The sequence below is a fragment of the Uloborus diversus genome, chromosome 3, assembly GCF_026930045.1.
Source record: "Uloborus diversus isolate 005 chromosome 3, Udiv.v.3.1, whole genome shotgun sequence".
NCBI lineage: Eukaryota > Metazoa > Arthropoda > Arachnida > Araneae > Uloboridae > Uloborus > Uloborus diversus.
The window spans coordinates 208,196,417-208,221,891 of NC_072733.1; the positions used below are offsets into that span (position 1 = coordinate 208,196,417).

The 25,475-nt window shown below is 34.1% G+C and overlaps 1 protein-coding gene across 1 annotated transcript; it reads right to left on the reverse strand.

Moving 5' to 3' along the window:
• On the reverse strand, window positions 1-25,475 carry LOC129219149 (fibroblast growth factor receptor-like 1). Its single transcript, XM_054853469.1, has 6 exons — window positions 25,389-25,475; window positions 17,742-18,020; window positions 13,891-14,217; window positions 6,284-6,396; window positions 2,908-3,154; window positions 1-440 (listed from the first exon to the last, which is right to left on the reverse strand). Exons 1-6 carry the CDS (start codon window positions 25,465-25,467, stop codon window positions 1-3), a joined length of 1,485 nt encoding a protein of 494 aa, XP_054709444.1. The 5' UTR covers window positions 25,468-25,475.

Here is a 25,475-nt window from a genome sequence, read left to right on the forward strand (position 1 = left end):
TCACACGCCGTTTCTCATAACGAAGCCAATGTCGTAGCTATTGGAAGAATTCTGCTCTGCACTAAGTTTCGTCACCACAGCGCCAGTACCTTGAAGCTCGACTTCGGACTGAAGTCCCGATGAACTTACGTGGTCATTTTTACAGTCCTCGACTTCGTCTGCCGATTCCTGACTGGTGTCAAGTTTTTTTGAGTCTAGGTTTTGATTTAACATCTGTAGGGTGATATTGGAACCTTTCTTGGTGTCTTCCAGGTGATCATTAACAGGATGATGAGGAGGAACGGGTGTGTCAAGTCTTCTACGATGGCAGAGAACGACCAGAGCCACTAGGATGCCTACCACTACTCCCAAAGTAATTGGTATGGCCACGAGCAAGGAGCTTGGATGTCCGGGGTGGACAGCCACACTCCGACTCCACCCTAGCGGGAGTGCACGAGCTCCTAGAACGGGAAAAGTAATGTTTTCAGGGAAATTATACATAATAAGTTTTCAAAATGCTTTAAACATGATCAAAGTAAACTCTGCAGCATGTGCCAAAACATATATAATGAGATAAAACGTTATTTAATTGTTTTATACTAGTTAGAATGGGGTGGCCGATCATGGATGTCAGCGAGAAAAGCATTTTTTCTGGTTTACTCAACCAGTCATCTACATATACGTTTGTACTGTTCCCATTTATAATATCAACGCATAAAACACACCAACACATGACTCCCTTGAAGGATGAAAAAAAAAAGTCCTTCTATGACTTATCAAAAAGTCCGAAAAATAGCCCCTTTATTACTTAATTTCTGATAAAACATACATCGCGTGCTTTAATTAACGTAGTAGTAGTAAATCAATGAACGTGCATACCAATTTTCTAGACTGTTAAAGTGTTACTTTCAATCATTAATACAATGGAGCTCTACCCTCTTTTTGCTGTGCCCACAAGGGAGCCACCATCAGTGGCTGATTGACGTAGTTAGTGATGGACTTCGTTAAGCGGTGGCGCTACTCACTGCGTCTGTCTTTCATTTCGCGATACGTATACCACCAAATTTAGCTCTGGACTCGACATTTGACTGCAACTTGGTAATATATTTTCGAAATTTGGCATCAACTCGAGTGTCATACTGAAAAAATTTCTGATGGCATGCGGGAGCAAATTTCCGCAGCAAACTAAAGGTCCCCTCCGAGCTCACTTTCCTTGCCAACTCTCGAACTCATTTTTCAAACTCAACTCTCGCCGGATTTAGGGAAGGGCAGGCGGGGCTACTGCCCCGGGGCCTCCACAACAAAGGGGCCCCCACAATAAAATTTTTACAAAATATCCTAACTTTCACGGGTCGGCAAATTTTACGTTTTTTTCTCCCGTATAAATAATAATGTAAAAAAATAAATTGCAGTAACTTCAGGATGTATTTACTAATGAAGTGCTGATCAAAAATATCGGATATATACATATATATCAAAATATTCGGATATATATATCAAAGTATCGGATATTTTCGAAAACATGATGATCTTTTCGAACCCTGATTAGGGGCCTCCACTCCTTCGTTGCCCACACTTCCAAATCCGGCCCTGCTCGAACTCAATTTGCTCACCAAGCAAGCCCGCACTTTTAAAGCAGTAATTGACATTCGGCTACAAACTAGGTGAAAGTTTGGCGAGTAGAGACTTCGCTTCGTGGCTGCTGCACCCACGTGGTCTTTGCAGTGGACTTGGCAATATATCATCAAAATTGCTATTAAGCTCACCAGACTCTCACACGAATTGAATAGTGTAATAATGCGAAATAGTTTAAATAGGCAGCGATCAAAAGAGCATCTTGAGACATATATTTGATGCAAAAATTGCTTGCCCTCGTCCGCCCGTTATTGAGATATAACGTCTTAAAGCTTCTCGAATTGTTAAAAAAAAAAAAAAAAAGTTAAATTTAAAGACTTGAATAGAAATTGGTCTCGCAATTTCATCGTCTGCACCTATCAACAAATCGTGTAGATAGATGCATCACTACTCACTGAAACTCGTTAAATTTGACAACTTTCCTTGAAAATTCGGCAGACTATAGGACTTCATATTTCGATAACGAGGTTCAAATAATTTATGAGTCCCACCACGTTTTACGATACTCTTTTCCACTGCTACTTATTTCATTTCTTTTGCACAATTGCATTATCGTGTGACTCCCTGCTCAGCAACCATTTGGCAACAACTTGACGATAATTTTACGACACTGTAGCAACATTTTACCAGATTTTGAGCTAACTCGCTTGTTATCCCATTAAAGTCTTAGATGACATGCGGATTCAGGTTTTAACAGCATAGATGTTAATTTATCCAGTACTTGAATCATTTGAGCAATGATAACGAGGGAAATATGTATCGCTAGATATTCTGACACTTGATTTAACCTCGGTCAGACAGGCAATCCGTAAGAATTTTCGTGACTGTCATTTAGATGCGCGTAGAATATAAGAGTTAATTTAACTCATTAACAATTAATAGCGCATATAATTAACCATTTAACAATTGTGCGTTAAAAAAAATAGAAAAAGATTGTCGAATGTTACAGTGCTTTAAAGTATTCTGTAACGTTTAAGAAATATCAAATTTTTCGAAGCAATGTTTTGCTGCAAAATCATTAATGAAAATTTAAAAAGTCTATTGCATCTCGGTCATTTGAGAGAGAATTTCATTTCATATTGACAACAAAGTACCTGACATCCAATGAAGAAACAAATTTAACAGTACTCTTCTGTTTTGTTTGAATAGCGACATTTGCTGTGTACTTGTGCTATTATAATAGCTCAAATTAGAATTACGTTTGGATTTCTAAAGCATTAAATTTGTTTAAAACTGAACTGTGCTACATAGAGCTAAATCTGAGATGTTACATTAAGCTTTAATAAATCTTACTTGGTAAAACAGTCAAATAAGCACTCCGGAAACTGTATCCCATTGAATTAGCTCCCAAGCAAATGTATTTTCCACTATCGGCTTCGTATACTTCTGGTATTGTCAGTTTATTTAAGAAGGAACCATCGGACCTCTCCATCACTTCAGATGACTGGAGAATTCGAAAATTTTCACCCTGAACTTTGATTATGTCATGCTGATCTTTTTGTAGTCCAGCCAACTCGAAATCTTCAACTTTTTTCAGCCACTGGTGTTAAAAATAAAAAATATTTCTCATATTAATTCTCTGAAAATAAACAAACACGATGCATAGCACGAAATATAATGCGCTTTTTTTGCCATTGTCAAACTTAAACGGAAACATGATACATAACTCAAATACAGTAAATTAAAGAAAAATGTACATTTTCGTTTTAAAGAAATGGACATTTTACTGAGAAACGGAACAGGTGAGCTAAAGAGGCCTGTCTGATAGAATGGAAAGCAAGACCAACGTGGGCATCATAAAAGGATAAAAAAAAAGTATGAAAACGAACCGCTGTTTCATATCTTCGAAGATCTGTCTCCGTAGTAGAGGACATATAGCTAGAAAGCAAAATGAAACATAAATTCATGATTTCATCATTTTTTTTAAACTCTTGCAATTGAAAAGTTTTTTTTTTTTTTTTGCCTGCATAAAGAATTTTAAATCAGAAAAAAATTAAGTCAAATAAAATTGAGAACATTTCAAGTTAGTTTTAATATCAGCGCATTAAGTACTATTACATAAAAACAACGCAAAAAATAATTTAAAAATTACTTTACGAATTATAGTTCTGTACAAAAATCCAGCTTTTCTTCTTTTAATTTTTCTCAATATTAGAGGGGCGTAACTAAATATTGAACGAAATTTATACGTCTTTTTGAGGGCTCAAAGCGATTCTTTGGGTAACATTTCCACTGCATGCTTCAATAATTTTCAAAAAAAAAAAAAATCGGCTTTTCATTTTTTTTTTTTTGGTGACAAAGGGTTATCTTTGAATAAAATCGATGACATTTTTTGAGGGTTTCAGCAGAACTATCGCACAACTTTTCGACTCTATGCCGAAGCTAATTTTGAAATTAATGTTCAAAAAATAATTTTTCTGTCTATTTTCGCACTTTTCCAAGCCAAAGGATTGTGGCTTGATATTAAATAAAAGCGATATTTTTTTTGTATGTTCTAACAGACCTATTGTACAACGTCTCTACACTAAGCCAAAATAAATTTCTTTAAAAAAAAAATGGCCATCCTTTGGTTTCGTTTGCATGGTAAAATTTCCTCCTAATCACGCCAATAGCAATAAATTTAGCATACGCAATAAATTTCAATAATAATAATAATCTGCACAAAAATGTATTCTGGAAATTTGCTTCTCAGTATTCTTGTATTTGAGAGAACCTGACAGTCCTGGATACCATTTATATCAATGATTTTGTTTCAAAATCAATGAATTCAATTAAAAGAAATGTTAACGTTGACACTTACAATGGCTAATTTTAGATAATACTTTAACTGGACATGCAACTGAATAAGGATAACATCATGTAATTCTCTGAGACCATGCTGAATGAACCGAACTCCATAGAATGAAAGCTAACCCTACAAGAGTGACACGTTTAGTGAGCTAACATACAACAAAAGTTTTCGTAGTTACTCTTTTTTAGTTAATACATGTTTACAATGGAAATACCTTGAGCCAACTTAAAGCACGTATCAGGGAGTTCAGATAAAGTCCGTTTAATATTGAAATATTGCCCGCCCCCCCGTTTCTACTTATTAGGGAGTACGTCCAAAATACTACCAATAATGAACCTCCCTTCCAAGTGAATTTTTTCTTATCAAAGTTCAAAAATAACTTCAATAAACTGCCCTTTTAGTTGATGTAAACAAGCTCCAAGACACTAAAAGACCCACTGGGAGAAAAAAACATTAAAAAAAAAAAGTTGAAGCAATGTATGCTAATAATAATCCAGTTAACGCAATACTTACCTCTAATATTTACAAGGAAAGTTCTAGTAGTACTAGGGGAAATTCGAAATGATCAACCACATCTTATACAAATGTATGCATACGGGAATTGATTGCGTGAAGCTTAACGGGAAGGAAAAATGTTTGTACGTGGTGAGTTTTGTGAGTTTTAACGAAACGCATAAAAATGTGTAAAACAAAGTAAGCAATGTGTTAAAAAGATAAAACAACTTTTTTGAAATAGAAGTAGGTTCGTGTGAAAATTTTAAATAGTGTCATCATCCCCCCCCCCCCCCAAACTTTTAGGTAGCTCAATAGGCCCGGTTGGGAACCATAAGTTTCCGGGTTCGGAGTTCGTCGCCCTAAAATTTCCGCATAGTACGTGGGTCTGAAAATCCTGTGATTGGTCGCAATTACTACTATGAGTACTGGAGACTTTCTCTCCCCTTCATTAGTATGCTTCAGTTTTGGATGAGTGTCACGGTGGATGCTCATCAGAAGAGGAAGCGTTAATTTTTCGTACGGGATTTTTCTTCATCCGTTCATTCCGCAACACCCCCCCGTCTCCAGTTAATTTAAAGACTACTTATTTTCAAAAGCTGTTCATTACTAAATACAAAACATAGACTAATAATAAGAGTAGACCGAGCTTTCCCAGACTTGATGATGAAAAAATTGTTTCATGGATACATCATGTGACTAGTGGAGGCTTGGCGAAAACTTTGGCAGCATGGTTGCTAGATGGAAACATTATCTATAGTTTGGCACTCGACATGTATTTTAAGACGTAATGTGTTTTCATTATAATTTTTTTCCAGGTGCAGAGATTGGACTGTTTTTCTTAGTTATGCATTATTTTGACATTAGTAATTAGTTTTTGATCGCAGTTTTCAATAACTTTTATTTCATTTGGAACTGCTACGTCAGCGTTGGAGTGAACGTAATGGCGTAAACGTTTTGCGTTAACGCAAAAATGTAGTAATCGGTATCTTAAATTGAAATTGTAGGTAAAAATCTTACCGTTTGCCGATTCTTTTTGGGCGCGTGCATCTTTAACTGCTTAGAGAGTTATTGAAATTGACTAAAGAAAATGCACAGTACTATCTAAACGAAAAACTCACTATATTAACAAATTATTTACAATTTAGCATAACAAATTTACAAATCGGACTCCATAAAAGATCATTCTTCCGTGTTCCATCAATTCTATTTATTTTATTTCTCGCTCCCGTTGATCGTCTGCTACGATCAACGCCGCTGTTGCTAGGATATCCACTAGTCACATGGTTTGGTTTATGAGCAGCAAAAGGGTTGCCATAGCTCGGTCTATTCTTATTATTAGTCTATGATACAAAATTAAAGAGAAGAGTTAGGAATATTGTTTACTTGAATATTAGGGGGTGCCTCGCTGCGAACTCGACATTGAAACGTCGCCGAAGACCCATACTTGACGGTGGTGTTCAGTGGATGAAACACAGACAGGTCTGGTCTCGTTGAATCTGAAAGAATTATTTGAAAAAATAAATAAATAAATAAATTATTTTTTCGCTTTCAATTTTATTGATCAAAAGAAACATAGGCAACTGCTCAATAAAATATTTTGCTTTACATTTGGAAGTTTAATGTGGTTCGGTTTGATTCGTTTGCTCTAAGGTAGTTTAGTAAGATCTTGGATGGAAGAGAGTAGGAACTAGTTTATGAAATGTAGAAATAAACTCAACCTCTGAAATGAGTGGCATTAAGCAGGTATATTTCTGGTACACTGTTAAAAATTCGGGAAGATTTTCTGGTAATTGTTACTGTAAAATGGCAGACTTACAGCATCGCTGATTTTTACGGTAATTTATATCGGAAAAATAAGCGATCCCAGCTCCGATTGGTTGCTGTGGCCTACTGAGGAAACCGTAAAATTTTACAGTAACATTTGATTTCTACGGTAATAGTTACTGGCAACATGGATGCCAGTAACAATTGCCGTAAATTTTCCGGAAAATTTTTAACAGTGTAGAAAACCTATATCCAGTAGCTATTAGGAACTAATCTCTCTTATCGAAATGATTGGAGAACTAGTCACTTTCGGATAAGAGACATTCTGAATATCCGGTAAAAGAATAGGGGTTGGGAAAATATTAAACAGCAAAAACTTTCGTGACATTTTCCTGCTCATTTATATGAAGTGCGTTAGTACCATGTGTGAAAAAAAATAAATAAAAATACTTACTTATTCCCAATAGATTTTTAAAACTTGCAATTGTATGGAAAAAGTGCGGAATAAGGGTACCTTTTGTTTTTGTCTCTTACAACTATTATGATTACGAAACAAATATTGAACGCAAAATAAATCTCAGGATTCTGGAATTAGTATCATTTCCGTTTAAAAGCTTGAGTCAATAGTTTTGACTAAACATCTTACCTTTCTCTAAAATCGGAGAAAGGTGTTTTTACACGGGAAATACATATCATCTAGTAGCAAAAAATTCATAGCTGAAAACAGCTATTTGCATTTCATACGTGAAAGATTTCCTCTTCAAAGAAATTAAATGCTTTTTTCAACTACCAGCGCAGTCTATATGAGCTCATTTAAAGAAGTTTCGACACCAAACCCACTGCCCCCCCCCTTCTGATCATTTGAAAATGATCCAGTGCCAATCAAACTCCCACAGCACCACTTTCATACTCACTTCCCCATTCTTCTTTTAAAGGAAAAGAAACTCGCTCCGTCCAATACTGCGTATTTTGCTCAATACTGCCGTGTGCAGGTAAACGGCAGTATCTGCAGAAATGAGTTTTCGAGAAATTTGAAGAAACGCGTGTTGGATTCAATACTAACTATGGGGAAAGGTTGGAATTAGACGTCTTTTCCGCTCCTTTTTTTCAGCGGGAACAAATAAGCGAGCTTGTACAATAAAGATAATGTATAATAGATGACAAAAATGCAAAAAAATGAAAAATGAAAAATTTGCAGTTACTGCCCTTTACCTGCACACGGCAGAATAATGTGTTTATTTCCACATTGCGCTCTTCTCACGCCTGATTTTCATTCTTAACCACATGTATCAATTATAGCTTAAATCGAGTTGAATAGTGAAGAAACACCGACTTAACGTTATGACAGAAAAAACAACCCTGAAAAGTGAATGAATACATTTGTTCTTGAAAAGTAAAATAAATGATGACAACGTATACTTGTACAAAAACTGCAATTTACTGCAGACACGTGTTTCGGGGTTACAGGGAACCCTTTTTCAATGAGCTCATAAGTGAGCTCATGGATGAAAAAACATCCACTTTCTTAATTTACGTACCACTTATGCAACAACAGTTACAATTTTCAATGTATAAGAGCGTGCAGGTGCACTCTGATTAAAATAGCACCGTAAAAAAATTCGTTACTGCGAACCGTGTGCAGGTAAAGGGCAGTAACTGCAAATTTTCATTTTTCATTTTTTTGCCATCTATTATACGTTATCTTTACTGTACAAGCTCGCTTATTTGGTTTCCGCTCAAAAAAAAAAAAAGTCTAATTCCAAGATTTCCCTATGGTTAATATTGAACCCGACACACATTTCTTTAAATATCTCGAAAACTTATTTCTGCAGATACTGCCGTTTACCTGCACACGGCAGTATAACTGCCCCAACTACAACACAGGCCGTTGTTTCTCGTCACAACACAAAACATCAGCTCTTATACATTAAGTTCCGACACTCTTGCTGTAGCTGTCGGATGCATGTTTGGTAAAAACTGGGGAAAATACATAGGTACCCTGTATTAGGGGATCTTTGCCTTATGACTCGCATACAATACCTTATACACAGTGGTTTCACTTAAACGGTTTTTCAGTTGCCATAAAACGGAAAATCTGCAATTGGTACCGACTCAAAAAAAAAAAAAAAAAAAGGCAGAAAATTCAAAAAGTGGAGAACTTTAACGTTTATTTGTTAATTTTGTTTAATTTTTTTTTTGCTTCAAACTTTTTTAATGCTGTATGACAAAAGTTGCAACGAACACTACAGTCGAACTCGCTTAAAACGAGCACGAAGGGTCCGCGATATTTGCTCGTTCAACCGAGTACTCGTAAAAAACGGGTTTGCGAAAAAAAAAAAAAATCATAAAACCTTAAACATATTTGGTTTGGTTGTTTTTTTTTACATCGGGTCAGATCTGAAGACGTCGCTTTGAACTAGTCTTAGTGTATCTTTCTTGTGCTATTGTTTTTTGAGGAACATTCCATAGCAAAAAAAAAAAAAAAAAAAAACGTCGCCTTTTACACTTCTGACTTTGAAAGCAGTTTTTCAACGCATTAAAAACCATCGTGTTCGTTGAGAGTTGTTGAGCTTGAAATTTAGACATTCGTCGTCATCATCGTCGTTTTTATTATTTTTCTTTTTCTGCTTTGTTTGTTTGTCACCTGCATTTGCTTAAATTTGAGTTTCAGTATCGTCGGAAGTGATACCATTGGTGTCAATACATAGTCAATAATAGTAAATGTATTAGTTCTAAAATGTTTCTCCACAACACAAGTTTGGAAAAATGGGCCGTCATCACTTGTTCTCAGGATTTATGACTCATTACTAACTTCAGGTTGACTTCGGAATGTTGAAGGATCTTTTCCAAAAATTGATAAGCTGAGCTAGAAGTCAATTGAAATTTTGTGAATCATAAAAACATTGCTCGCTTTAAGCGGAGTTTGCTCGTTAAAAGCGAGTTATACTCCGATAGATGTAACATAAAACCAACCAAATATTTCTGATTTCTTCGCTAAATCCTGGTTCTCATTAAATCAGGGCTCGGTATAAGCAGGTTCAAATACATTGTGTAATTAAAGTAGTTGCATTTTCTGCTTTCAACTCCCCAAATCCATATTAAAATTCACAATAAAGGCAATTTTTCGTAAATTTTCAATGCTAATTTTGTCAATCACTACGAAACGGTGACATTCTCCATTTTTTTTTTTTTTTTTTTTTTTGAATTTTCAGTTTCGTTGTGCAACCGGAACATTTTATCCAATTGCGATAAATTATTTTTTGCTTCTTAGTTCTACACCAATTACAATTTTTCCACGATATAGCAACTCAAAAAAAAAAAAGAAAGAAAGAAAAAAAAAAGGTTTTTTGTTCGCTCCGCCCTTTTATGCAGGTACGAAACAGCAAGTACGAAACAGGTACGATGAAGGTTTCTACAGAAATCAGTGATGGTGATTTCAAATCTGCAGTTTTAGTTTTCTTTCGAAAGCCACCAATTTTTTTAATGGCAGTTCTAGTTTATTTAAATCAACTTTTTCGAATGAAACAAGTTTAAAAAGTGTTTATAAGTTCATACAGCATACAGCGTGCCCCCGTTTAACATGCAAGACATGTATTTTCTCAAATGTTATTCCTAGATGCATACTTGCAATTGCAAAAATGGTCAAAGTAAGATGAAGGGTTAAAATATTGAGATTGAAAAAGAGACGTGAAAATTTATGAAACCTTCTATAAGGCCCTTAGGCCTTTAAGATATTTAGAAAAATCTCAAGAACAATAAAAAAAAATCGAAACTTTACAATACAAATTCAAGGAGATGTTCAAGTTCAAAACTTTAGGAGACCGTGCCGAAAATGACTTAGGATCTAACTCTACATATTATTTCGCAAAGGTGTTTTTATTTATTTAATTTTTTGAGAACGACATGACCCTCTCAATGCTTTATGAAACTTCATAAGTAAGGCATAATTTAAGAAAAAATTCACAGCTTTCGGCGAAAAGTAAAGAGACAATTCAAAATTCGGTTGTTTTTCCAGCCCCCTCGATTAAATTCTGTTTTTCATTACGCATGGCTCAGTGCATAGCAACCCGAAAAAGAGACCCAGTGGCGCATTTGGTTAAAGCGTCGAGCTAATTATTCGAAGGTTGTGAGTTCTAACCCCCAATAACAGGAAAATATATTTTTAATAACTTATTTCTGCAGAAGAATTCTTATCCGGATTTCCATGAATATATAATTTAATCTCATTACACTAACTTAACCCGTAATAGGGGAGGTGAAAACGTAGGACTTAACAGGGGACGTGAGGTCTCAGAAACGCTCTACTTTAAATTTTTTTAAAAATCGTGTAATTAAGATACATTTCTCTAAATTCCCTTAAATATTCTTTGCACTTTTGTTAGCACGGGGAAAAATATTTTTCAATTTTGAACTGAAATATGCCTTTTCCGAGGAAATTTAACAAATGCCTAAAGATTTTTCGAGAGATATCATATGCTGCTGTGAATAATTTATTATTCGTAATAAAAATAAATCTATTATCAATTAATGATTTTGTTTTAGTTTTTTAACATATACAGGACATTTTAATACCAAAAAATTGATTATATCACATTACGAAAAAATTTTGACAGCCTTTTAACTATTAGTATTTCACGCCGTATTTCCAGGAATAATTCAGCCTTCATCGTCCCTAGAACATCATTGCGTAACGTTTGTGAACATTTCAAACAACTCTCAACCTCATCTAGAATATTTTGCATCTGTTCCGCATAACGCGTATAAGATAAATGAACCCTATATCCGCGGTTCTAACGTTAAGAACCATGTCTACTACTGCCGAAAATTGTAACACTGAAGGGGAGGAGCGGTCTCACACACCGCTGCTAAAGAACACAATGAAATTTAAACCAGATGCACTTGCCAAAACATCCTGATAAGCAAGGGAGGTGTTCAAGGTCACAAAACAGAAAGTTATTGGGAAAGAAACATTCAATTCGACTGAAAATAAAATAGGGGTGGTGGGATGAACTTTTGAGCGGTCTGCGAGACCGCACCTCCCCTGTTAAGGGTAAAAAAACATTTTAAGGAAATAGAGGGATCGAGTTCAGTTTATTTTGTTGTTTTATTACGTATCGCTTTAGTGTATAGAATTTCCGAGATGGAAAGCTAATTACGTGAAGGGCATGAGATCTATCCTCAATTAGGCCAGAAAATGTAATTTTTGAATGACTATTCTTCCTCAGCTGAATTTTGATCTAAATTTCTATGACGTAAGATCTTAACTTATTGGGGGCAGGGTTCAAAACCACAGTTGTGTTGTTGCATTGAAACCAAAAAAAAAAAAAGAAGAGAAGTTTAGTATGGTAAATTGCATATATATTATTTCTCATAGGTGTTTTTTTTTTTTTTTTTGCAGGTACGCCATAACTTTCTCAATACCTCATCAAAGTACGAAAGTAAGGTATCATTTCAAAGATTTTTGCACCGCTATCAGCGGAAAATAAACAATCAATCATATTTTTGCTCTTATTCAAAAAAAAAAAAAAAAAAAAGAAAACCTTAAAAACTGGAGTTTGAAATTCTTTCTGTCGAGAGTGCAGGGGTATGCTATAATTAATTATTGTCACAAACAAACCGTACATATTCTTTTCACTTTCATCTTGCTACTGAAAAATAAAAGAAAATATTATACCGAACCGTGATGCGTAAAAGCGCACTACAAAAACTTCTATAGTTTAAAAAAAAATCTCTATATGGCCCCTCAAAAACTCGCGTGTTGAGTGACATAAGTATCAATACGCTGCGTTTCACAACTCGGTAAAAATTGGTCGAAGTAATGTCCATTTGTGTTTAAATAGTTTTATTAAGCTTCTGATTTTTTAAAATATAACTTTAGGGAAGGGTGGCCGTATAAAAAGTTAGATTTCGTACGTTTTTACTGTTTCACCCTTCAAACTTTTAATTTCTTAACTCGGCTTCTTATTTTTATCATTTTGGCATCTGGAAGTAGCATCTAAGACTAACGGTTGCGAGTTAAGTGGAGACACACAGTATATACATGGAAAACTAAAGTGACATCATAGACTGCATTGGCTGCTATCCAAAAGTACTACCAGTACTTTTGGTAAAACCCAAATTTGGACCAAAGGTACTACCAAAGAACTACCAGTGTGCTGCACTATAAGAGGTAACTCCCAATTTTCCAAGATAAGAGATGCCATCAAAATATTTCTCTGTGAAAAAAAGTTCACAAACTTTTCCGGAAAAAAATTAACTTTCGCTCTTGAATCAAGCAAACTTCTTTCTTACAGCCTGGAGGCTAATACCTCAGTTTCGAGTCAAGCTTAGTTTGCTCAGTTGGGAGTCAAATCACGTAATAGATCCTTCAATTCTACTTGTTATAATTGTTGGTGGGGGGGGGGGGGTTGATGGAATCTCGCTATCAGAAGATGAGAAATGCACAAATGTTAAAACGATCCCTGAAAACCTGATATCATGAACACACATTTTATGTCTTGTTCAGTTATACTTTGGTTGAGTTATACTTTCTTTCTCTCTCTTGTTCATTTATATCCTTATACCTTAGAATAAGGAGTCGTTCAGAGTGTGGAATCGGTCTAATCGGGGATGGAGTATTAGGAAAGGCGAAATCGCAGACACTGTGGGAATCTACGTTTTCCCGCCAAACTATGAGAACACCAAAAAGTAAACGTTTTTGTTCAAGTTAAAGCTCTCGCAACGGATTAGATTATTTATAATAAATTGCATAGAAACTGGTTTGTCGGAAAAAAAACCAATTTGCTGATGTTAAATCACAGTCCCTAAAAATTTAAGATCTGTTGAAATGTCTCAAAACAACAGAAAACAAAGGAAAATTTGTTCCACAATGTTATCAAGAGATGTTTGTGGGGATTTCATGTCTTGAATGAAAGCGGTCTTTCTTAATTTGATGTTCAACTGTTTCAGCTTAATTACTCGAAAATATAATGCCGCGGCTCAAATTCTCAATTTGATTTTTGAGTTAGTTTTGCGACACAAAATTAATGGGGAAAAAATCGACTTTTACGTCTTTATTTTTTGAAGAAAACTAAAACCTTTAAATAATCTCGGTACAAAGCTGAATGTATTTTTTTAGGTATGTCTTATGTATACATTTAAGAAATTTATAAGACCACCCATTGAGGCAATGATAATTCAATGAACAATAAAAATTGACAGTACTCTTAAACTAATGAGGGACTTACTAAGCAAAGGTGACTTCTCTTTTGGACTGACTCGGAGTTGAAACGTAGCGTTGATGCTTCCGATCGCGTTTGAAGCCAGACAAGTATAATTCCCACTGTCACTCGTCTTGAGATCTTTGATGGTGAGGGAGGAGGCTCCGAACTGAGCCACCGACTCCAGCTCTCGGATGGTAAAGTCGTCAAAGAGGACTCCGTCTTTGCTCCACATCAAGGACGGTGAGGGGTGACCTTTGCTTGGGCATCTTAAGATCACAGACGAGCCCGTCACTCGTTCCAACGGCACGCTCGGGGGACTGAAGTTTTCGAAATATGGCGCCGTCTCAGGAACTAAAAAGATAATTCAACTTCATCTACAGGTACGAATCACCCGTAAATACAATAATGACACCATCAGAATGCCCAAACATACACACAAACGTTTTGGAGTTATAATAAGGTCCATCGTCAATGCAAAATGTGTATCTTCGAAGATGTGATGTATGTCATTTGGCTAAAGAACCACACGAATAGTGACTTTTTTAAAATAAGTAGCAGTTGAAAGAGTGCAGGGATGAGGTCGTAAAGTAGAGCGACTTTTAAGAAAAAGTGCCAAATTTAGTGAGAAATGGAAGGATCTGGAAACTGAGATTAAAACTTTAATATCTTTGAGCATTAAGAGGCAGTTTTTGTAAGAGTCAGGGAGGTCAGATACATACTTATTTTTGATTTCGTTGATCATTTTACAGTGGTGTCTTCTAATGATTTTAGAAGGCACGTATTTTTTTTCTTTTCCTCCATAATAAATTCCTGCGACACACAAAGATTTCAAAGTTTGTCTCGACTTAATGTTTTTCTCAAATCCATATTTTTCAATATTCGATTATCTTAGTGCGTTGAGCATAAATCAAAATATTTATTGCAATTATAACTTGACATTTAGTATCTAAATTGAAATATATCGTAAACGTTATGGCTGCCCTTCGGTACAGCGTTGCAAGGTTGACCAAACTGAGTCGAAGAAAGTGAAAAGGTTTCCATGTTTGAAGCCTCCTGGTTCCATGCACAGGGGATAAATCACAGCTTGTGCGTTTAACTTGTGCAATATTACATACAAATTATTTAATGAGCTCATTAATTGCATGGTTTATCCTCAGTGCTACCAAAAACTCGCATTTTTGTTTCTCAAAAAGATGTTAAAAAGTGTACTTTTCATGAGCTTGTATCTCCGTGCATTGAGGGTCAGCATGAAACTTTATGGGTGTATTTCAAAGTACAATGTATGTCCTTTGACACACAACTCACATATCTACGGGTAATGCTTAGGAAAGCTCGTAAAGATGAGGAAACGACATATGTGTTGACGGCAGTAGGTTGTAATTCGACTTATATACTTTGTCATGATTTTTTTATTGTCTGATTAGTCAGTTAAGAAACTATACCCCCCCTTTACAATGTCATAATATTGATTATATCACAAGTAGTAAAATAAGACTTAGTGATTGTTTGCTACCATGATAGTTTAGTTTTAAAAAATGCCATGCAATAATGAATGACTTAAAATTGGAACAGAAAAAGTCATTATTTTACAAAAATAAACTACTTTAACTGAAATATTTAAAATGTACTAAAAGCACCTTCAAAAAATGACTTATGTTTTTACCTTCAGTGTTTTTGTTCACTTTTTTTTCAGTTAATTCTGTAAAATGTTATAATCCCTCTACTTCCAAGTTTATTCCTTTTTATGGTACTTTTTTTTATCACTGTAGTTTTAAGTATTATCTGGAATATTTGGCATGATATACAACCTAGCGACAAAGAAATTCAAATCTAAAAGAATTGTAGTTCTAAGGAAAACGTGCGCTAAAAGAATAAATTTTTCAATCGTATGGATGAACAATCAATCTTCCATGAGAACGGCGATTCTAGAGACCATAAATCTTTAAGAATTCGATCTATATCGACCTTGTAGTCTTGAAGTATGAGTAAATAAACAATTATAAAAAAAATATCTTAAACAAAACGTTTCTGACGTCAGCAAGATACAGGCGCACTCGTATATAGTCGGCACCATGCTTGACTAACGAATGTCAAAAGTCGCGTTTTTCAAGTTTCCTGTAATACTCAAAAAATGCTACTGGTTATAACTATTTCAAACGATTTTTTTTACTCGAAAGGAGTTCTATAAAAAATAAAACATTGAAAATAACTAAAAGCGTCAGGTGAAAAAAATACGTTCAGTGTTTTGGCTCTCCTGAAAAGTGCCAATTTTCACATTCGTTAGTGTAGCATGGTGTCGACGATATTACGGTACGATATTACAAAATTGCCATCATTATAACATGGATTCGATATTAAGCGGTATAAAACTTGAGTTCAATATTACACGGTTTTGATATAACACGATAAAAAAAAAAATAATATAATTTTAGTTTCAATTTACTGTTAATAAACATAGAAAATAACCCTAAGCTAAATTTGACAAAGGATACATGCAAAATGAGGAAATAGAATCGTTCAATTAATTTTATTTTTGCTTGTTGTTTTGCTCAGACAAACTTTATTGTTGCAAAAGTTGTCTGATTCAATATGTGATAATTTGCGTTTTTCTTTGTAAATGAAGGTGATGAAGTTTTTTCATTTTTTCGTGTCTAGCTTTTTCTTTCTTTCTTTTTTTATTTTCATGAAAGTAAATTGTGTGTTTTTTTTTTTTTTAATTGGAACGAAGTTTCAGCTGTCATCAAATTTTTCATCTTAATAGAGCAAGAGCCCGTGAGAGTCAGACCTGCATCATAGTATAAAGGTCCAAAATTTTTCTGCGTACGCACATCACAGCAGGTAGGAAAGGTTCGTATTACTGAAGCTGAATCGCGCAAACTTTGGCAGAAAACAGGTAGCAAAAGGTGTGTCGAAAACTAACATCCTTGAGTCATTCCATCCTCAGTGGTATAGCAAAATCTGTTTGAAATCTATCTTCAGAATGCAACACTTTCTACTGGCCAAAACTAGTTTCTCTTAGTAAGGTTCATTTAACAACAGGCTATGATGCTAAAATGTTTCTAATTACTATAATAACGTTTACTCCTTTTATCACATTAGTCTATCTCTTTATGGATACAAATGCCATTTGCTAACACTCATCCCGGCAACAGAACAGAACTACAGCAGTCTGCAACGCAAATTAAAAATCCAAAAAATAGTGTGCAACATAAACTGACATTAGATTAATCGTAAAATCGAAACGAGCACCAAGAAATGATAGAAAAAAAAAAGGAAACTTAAAGACTACAAGTACATGCTCCTGCGAATTATATCCAAGAAAGCAGGGTACAAATCGTCGATCACTGAAATTTGAGATTATTTCTTTCTTTTAATTTTTTTTTCGCTCCCAACTGAGAAAGAGTCTGCAGACTTTTCGACAAGTCTGAGACGTACGTCGCAGCGTCAAGCTGCTTCTGCTACCGGGACACTCCATAATCCTCTATTGGATACAAAATATCTACAACTGTCATAAAAGCTCATGTAACTATAAAAGGAGACAAGAGAATCTGTTTTTTTTTTCATTCAGGATTTCAATACACACGATTATTTCAACGAAAGCAGTTCTATATGATATACAAGGGGTTAAATTCCAAAACACGACATTAGGAGAATATTTGTTTTTTTAGTTTTTTGATCTCGAGATGTCTATCTCTTCATAATACTACCATAATAACTTGATACATTTCTGATTTATGATCTGTTTAAGTGAAATAACGGGACTTATTATTTCACCGAGCCTAAACCTCTCTGATAATAAGCTTGGTGTAAGCACTCCACATTTACAGCTCGGTGAGAAATTGATAACAGACATATCAGCAGAACATTGAACCTACCTAAAACAAACAATGTCACATTCACTTCTGTTACTTCTTCATCGCTACTTGCTTGACAAACGTACACACCACTATCCTCCTCAGTGGCGTTTCTAAGAAGCAGGTGTCCCTCGTCGGTGATACGCATACGTCCATCCGTGTCCACATCCACTGGATGATTATCCTTTACCCATGTGTACTGGACCACAGCAGAACCTTTAGAGGCAGATTGGCACGGAAGAATTGCCACTCCATTGGACACAACCACGAGCCGCAAATCACTACTCTGATTCACAGACTCTGGGGAGAAGAAACATTCCAATTTCTAAGTAAATTCATCTTTTACATTAAAACATATAAGGGAAAGGGGGGGTACATGTGAAAATTATTTTTTTTTCATTTCTTAATTTCTAAGAAAATATTATCAATTTCTCGCAGAAAAAGTGTCTCCATGATTGAATAGTCTTTTCTTTATGTCTAGGGATTTTTTCGGTTTTTTTAAAAATATTTCTTTACTTTATGGAATTTTCAAAAAATGTCTTCAATTGTTCACATGTGCCCCTATAGGGCACGTGTAAATAAGCTTGGGGTACATATGAACACGATTGAAAAATGCAAGACGAGCGTCATATTTCAACGAAAAACTCTTTAAAATGAAACATATACGTATATACAATTTACATCAAAGAGTTTGTAACCTATACTTTGTCAGTTTAAATTGTACAGTAAATGCAATCAGAAGATACTTTTTCCTAATTATACAACTCAGTTCACTGCCAAACTTTAAAATTTCGTAGCATGTTTTAATAACTGGATCGACGTGAAATAAACTTATAAGACTAAAGAGTAAAAAGAATGTTTTATTACTAGCCGCCTGCGGTGCTGGCCTAGGCCTCGCCGCCAACGGCGATTTGCACAATACGCCGCCTGAGGGTTGGTTTACAAATCTGTTGTTCCGAAGTACTAAAGTACAGCGGATTCGGCGCTGTACTTCCTTTGGTTTCGCTAAGCGAAAGAAATTTAAATGACGTTTTCGGTACGTAAATTACATTCCTTCAAAGGAAAAGATAAAAAATTATCGCACCAAAAAACACATTGCCTTCGTTGGTACATTGATGATAAACTGTGTGTTAATTTTTTTTTTTCGCGGCGCAACTCTATAATCATTCGATTCTGAACTATTCAATAACTTCTGCTTATACTTGCGCTTAGCCGCAAATTAGGGAATGTTGTAGGGAATATCATGGGGAAAAGTTCCGAAAAAAGGGAGAAGTGTTCCGAAGAAGAACCGCTAGGAGAATGAGTTAGGGTTTTAATCGTTTTTAATTAATATTTCCGCTAATTCAAATCGCACAGCTATGCGACATAGCTAAACATGTAGCCAAGAAAATGTATATCGATACCTGGTTCGTTCGATGCTCAGTTTTCTGTCGTTCTTCAGGAGTAGCGATGATATAGATAGATAAATAGTCACATACAACAACCTTTATATGTAGAGAATTTTGAAATGAATGAATTTTGAAATTATTCTAACTTCAATTTTTAGGTAAAGGAAAATATTGTCATTTTTTCCCTTGTAAATATTATATACCACTAAATTTTTGGCCAACTATTTAGTAACAAAAGAATTTAAAAAATAAAAAGAATAAAATAAGTAAATAATTAGTTAGTAATAATGTAATAATAATAATCAACAATAATTTCACAAACTGATTGTAGCAAAATAATAGTTATAAATCTTTACTCCTTTCTTTAACATTTATAATAAGCCTAAACTATTCTTTTTTTTTTAATTACGGAGAAGATATGAGAACTGTTCACATTTGTCCCGACATGTTGTGTCCACAAGTGCCCGTCATCTACCTTGGAACTAATTTTCAAAAATAAAGAATGCTTAGTTTAATTACGAAATTTAAACATTGTCGAAAATTTACTTGAGTGCTCACATAATGGTTTGCAATAAATAAGTTTATCTTAATCGTTAGTTTAAAATTTGTTTTTACTTGAAAAAAAGACTGATTAAATTACATCAGCATCTTCTAAAACAAAGAAGCTTTCACCACAAGAGCATTAACTGGCTCTTTGCTCTAAAAGTTCGGCCAAAAAGTAAGAATTTAATTGAGTTTTTTTTAAAATATTTGCTTGACGTTACACTGTAAAAACGATAAAAAACGTTCCTGGAATATAATGGGCAGCTGATGTGTCCGGTTTCTGCCAGTAAAATATCTCGCAAAAGCCTGCACTGTTAAAAATTTTCCGGAAAATTTACGGTAATTGTTACTGGCATCCATGTTGCCAGTAACTATTACCGTAAAAATCAAATGTTACTGTAAAATTTTACGGTTTCCTCGGTAGCCCACAGCTACCAATTGGCGCTGGGATCGCTTATTTCTCCGGTAGAAATTACCGTAGAAATCAGCGATGCGTTAGGTCCGCCATTTTACAGTAACAATTACCAGAAAATCTTCCTGAATTTTTAACAGTGTGGAACGTTTTCCGCTAACATTCAGTAACTTTCCTAAAATTATTCTGGAACCCTCCTGAAATATTTAGAAATCTTCCCATTTAAAGCCAGTAGCGTTTCTGGAACTTTAGAATAATCTTGTATAGGTTTTATACAACAGCTAAGCACCTTCCTGAGTTATCAATGGAGCTTCACAAGAAATACTGCCAACGTGGCCAAAGCTAAGAGAGAATTGCAAGTAAGTACCGAGAACTGTACTTTCCTGCAATTCTTGCAAAGTCACGTAGTCCATGGACTTTTCGTTCCCTTTGGGAGGTTAAACAGTCTTGACGGGCCGTAATCGGACTAAAGCCGATACAACTTAATAAAACACGCCCAGTTTAATTTTAAACTGGGAGCTAAAAATATTTTTCACACCAGTGAGAAGTCTGCATTCGTGCGACTTGTAGCAATTGAGGAAACTTTTTGACAGTGATATAGCTTGACCACGAAGAGAAGGCGGATGACCTTGAAGCGAAACCTCATTTTGTATCATTTGTAATAGGTAGAATCAACCAGAAAGCACCTACAAGTGAGAGTCGTTTTCATTGATCCTATCTATCACAAAATAATTACAATCAATCTATTACAAACGATACAAATGATGTGTTTGCTTCAAGGTCAACCGCCTTCTCTTCGCGGTCAAGCTTTACTTGATTTTTCCAGGAAGTGTATAAAAACCATTAAAGTCCCGAGACGATACACGAAAATACTCAGTAACGTTTCGGAATTTTTTTACAGTGTATCTTAGTAAAACATACCATGTTCACATGTTCCCCGTGCTCACATGTGCTCCCCTTTCCCCTGTTTGTGCGCAATAAATGCTTTAATGTAATGTTTTTGTGTTATTGTATTCTATGTAAACTATAGAATTAAATAAACCCCCTTAAGTGTTAATGTTCTCTATTTTAATCCGTTAAACTATCGCTGGGATTTAGAGTGATATGGAAGATAATGGAGAAAACATTTTAGGGTAATTTTTGCAAAAACGGTTACTTTCATGTCCTTGTTACAGTTAGCGAATGTTTTGTGTTTCATACAGATTTTGGGGGGTTTAAATACTTTGCAGGAGAAAGTTTAAAAAGATAATTTAAAGTAAAATTTCTGTATTTTATTTCAAATGTCTTTAATATAAGCCTAAAGTATCCCAAATGTCATTATCTCACTTCTCCCTAGAAAAAATTATTTCTAAGCAAACAAGCAATAAGTTCACACTTCTGTGATTTTATATCAAAATGTTAAAGAATTTAAGCAAAAAAAATTAATTAGTTAAATATTAGATCGCATAATTATTTTTAAGTTTGTCCCCAGCATTTAGCTTCATTTCCCCACAAAAGTCAATTTCTTTCCCAGAAGAAGTGTAGTAATTTACAGCTGGAAACTCAGAAAATTATTGCAGCATATTTACATCTTTAATTGGTCGGAGATTTTTACTTGGAACCTTTGTGAGAGCATAAAACCATATAAGGTTTTTTGCATTCTTCATTCCCTCACATCTATTTTTATAGAAAAATAAAGTAACATAACGCATAGAAACTGAATTATCATAAGTTACTTCCACGTTTGAAAATATTTGTATGCGAATAAACTCAAATATCAGTTAGACATAAACTACTATAAGCTGGGGCAATCCTAACCTGGCAGCATTCTGAAGGCTACACAGATCCTATTCATAGCCTTACGACGCTGCACAGTGTTTCGATTAGCACAAGCTAGGTGGAAAAAAGTCATGTTCAAAATTCTAAACTTTGGTATTGGGATAATGTAAACAATAAAACAAAACATGATACTTAGTTATTTGTTTTTGTCTAACACCCTTCCGTCAAGTGAGTAATAAGGTTCAAAGGTACGTATCCTTTTGTAATAGAATAAATCAGTTGAGTTCCAGACATCATTTCATCACACAAAATTAAAGTGTTCTTAATTTCATATGATTTTATTGTTCAAGATGGATATTATTTATACTAGTAAGTGCTTTTTTTCCCCTAATTTAATTAATCTATCTGATAGTTAAACAATGTTAAAATATTTTTTAAAGATGGACGAAGGATTTTTTTTCGCCACTTTCAAAATTTTCAAGTGATGGTAATGACTTGTACCCATTTGGACCTGGGCTAAATTTTTTCTGTATATAGTAGCTGCAGCTTTCCCATAATTAATAAGACGTATCACAGTCAGCACACTCGAGTACAACATATATTTTTTTTTACCCATAGCTTTGGACGCTTCAATCATTCTTCAAAGAAATCCCTACTCAAAAGAAAGTACTCTAGAGAAAAAAAAAATGTGTTGTACTAGAGGTGCTGACTATAATATGCCTTATTAATAATGGGAAAGGTGCAACTATGATATATAGTAAATTCAGCACGAGTACAAAAGGGTAAAATCATTATCATCACTTGAGAAAGGTTTTAAGCGAACGAAAACTCCTTCTTTTATCTTAAATTTTTTTAAATATAGTTTAATTATCAGATAGAGTAATTAAATTAGGAAAAAAGCACATAGCAGTGTAAATAATATCCGTCTTGAACAAGTAAATCACGTGAATTTAGGAACACTTTAATTTTGTGTGCTGAAATGAGGGTAAAATCATTATCATCACTTGAGAAAGGTTTTAAACGAACGAAAACTCCTTTTTTTTATCTTAATTTTTTTAAAATATAGTTTAATTATCAGATAGAGTAAATAAATTAGGGAAAAAAAGCACATAGCAGTGTAAATAATATCATTCTTGAACAAGTAAATCACGTGAAAGAACACTTTAATTTTGTGTGATGAAATGAAGAATTCTGAACTTGAGTTTTGTCCATCAGCTGACTTGTATTAATCGAAACACTATGCGCTGCCAGGTTAGATTTACTTCAACTATATAATCCATATTTAAAGAATTCGTCATTCCCTCACTAGGGAGGGATTGGTGCTTAAGTGAAGGTATAGTGCTGAGGACCAATAATTTTTTCATAAGTCCCTGACATATATCTATCTCTACAAAAGATTTCATCTGATTCCACCCACTTTAATTTTTCCGAACTTGATCAGTTCAAAATGACTGTTTTTATGAGAATGAACCTTAACTATTTGAGACAACTTTGTTAAGAAAAAGAGAAGTATGTTTTTCACTATCCAACTAGTAAATTAATAATGAAAAATATACAGCGGATCCCCGTTAAACCTGCAAAACCTCTATTTTCGCAATAGTCCTTAGATGCATTCTTTCAATTTCAGAAATGGTTAAAATAAGATGCAGTGTTAAAATATTGAATGTTTAAAGCAAAGAAGAAAAATTGGTGAACAAATACGAAATCTAACATTTTTTATATAGACCTTTCAGAAGAATTACAGTAGTTGTTGAAGTAAGGAAACAAAATATTTATATTGTTCATTGCTATTGAAAAATAAATGCAAATGTTATGCCATGATACTTCAAAACGCAATGCGAAATCTTGTACAATTTGAACAAACACACTCGTAGTACACATATAATTTTACACCCTAGTTAGCAGCTAGATTTCCCTCCAGAAGGTGTAATTGATTGCAAGTATAAAGTGGTGTAAGTCGCAAAATCTGCGTTTCATATCTCTGCGAATATTGGCCGTACTAATGTCAAACTTTTTGTGTTCGTAGTGTTTTTTAATGCTTTTGATTACCCTAAATGCTATTTTAGGGATTTGGAGTCTATATAAAAAAATTTCGTATTTTTTCACATTTTTTGTTTTTGCTTTAATTTTTTAAATATTTCAACTCTGAATCTTATTTTGACCATTTTTACAATCGGAAGTATTTTTTAACAAATGTACCTTGATTAAGATTCAAATGAAGCAAATGCTCTGGATTTTATCTGTGCCGCTCCTGCTTTTCAATTTTTAAAACCCAGTAATTCATTTTTAGAGTTCACCCTGAGAGATAAATCATGTAGGGGAATGTGGGGGCAAAGAGAAATATTTAAGATAAATTATTTTTTCAAAATGAAAAAATTGGAAATTTGTTCTGAAAATAACGGTACATAAAGAAAGAGCAATATATTTTGTAATAAAACTTGCATTGAAATATTTTCTATTCGATTGTTAAATATATTTTTGATCAAATGAATGAGTAACTAAAAGAATGAATGAATTAATAAATGAAAAGGAAATGAAACAATAAACGAATAAATAAATGAATAAAGAAGTCAATACAATTTTAAAAAGTAAATGAATGGATAAAATAGTAAATTAATAATAATATAAGTGAATAAATGAATAGATAAGGGAATTCTTGAATGAAGGAATGTAAATGAAATAACTAATAAATGAATAAGTATGTGATTTTAAAAAGGATTGAATAAGCAAATGAACTGAACTATTTTACTTTGCCCCCATGCATTTGAATAACTGTACAAAGCATTTAAAATACAAATAAGTTTAATATCATACCAATAACAAATGCATCGAATATTAGAAGGTCCCAATTAATGTTTGAAATGTTAATAACAAGAGCGTTATAATTCAATAATGACAAACATAGGTTTTGATTTACAACAAAATATTACAATATGATTTATGTATTTTTGAAATTTTGTTATATTATCATACTCTTTGAGTTTCAGAGCTAATTTTTTCATAACTGGAACAGACTACCTATATGTTACTACAATGTTAAAATATTACTAGGTAGGTGGCGCTAAAAGCAGAGTAAATATCTTACCATTTCATTTTGCCCAGCTATTTCCCTTTGCCCCACATTCCCCTGCAATAGATTTGACAAAGTTTGTTTCATTCGGAAATTTTCATTTCCTCTCGATTCTTGAAGGTTTCCAATATAAAGTGAATAAAAGTACCACTTCGCTTTATGTTTCGAGTTTAAGTCCATTTTCTAGACCTGGTGACCCGTAAGCATGATATCATAGAGTTTAAGTTTATACCCACTTCTCTATCTGCAATTAATTTTTATTAACAAAATCTCTAGTTTAGAATGATTTTTTTAAAATACAAATGAAGTACTTATCGAAGCTCTTCCAAGCAATGGTTCTTCGAATAAAATCAAATGCACGTTTCTTTTTTAATTTGAAGATATTTAAATTGTGAACGTTATTATCGGAGAATCAAAATTGTTGTAACAATCCAGGAAAACTATCAAAAGCAAAAAGAAACAAATGCTCTACGCAGTATTTAATGTAAATCACCTACCTGCTTGCGGGCTAACTTGATTAAAAGCCCAAACTGTTATGATCCAAAGAAAATAAAAATGTACACCCATCAGATGCATCAGTCCCG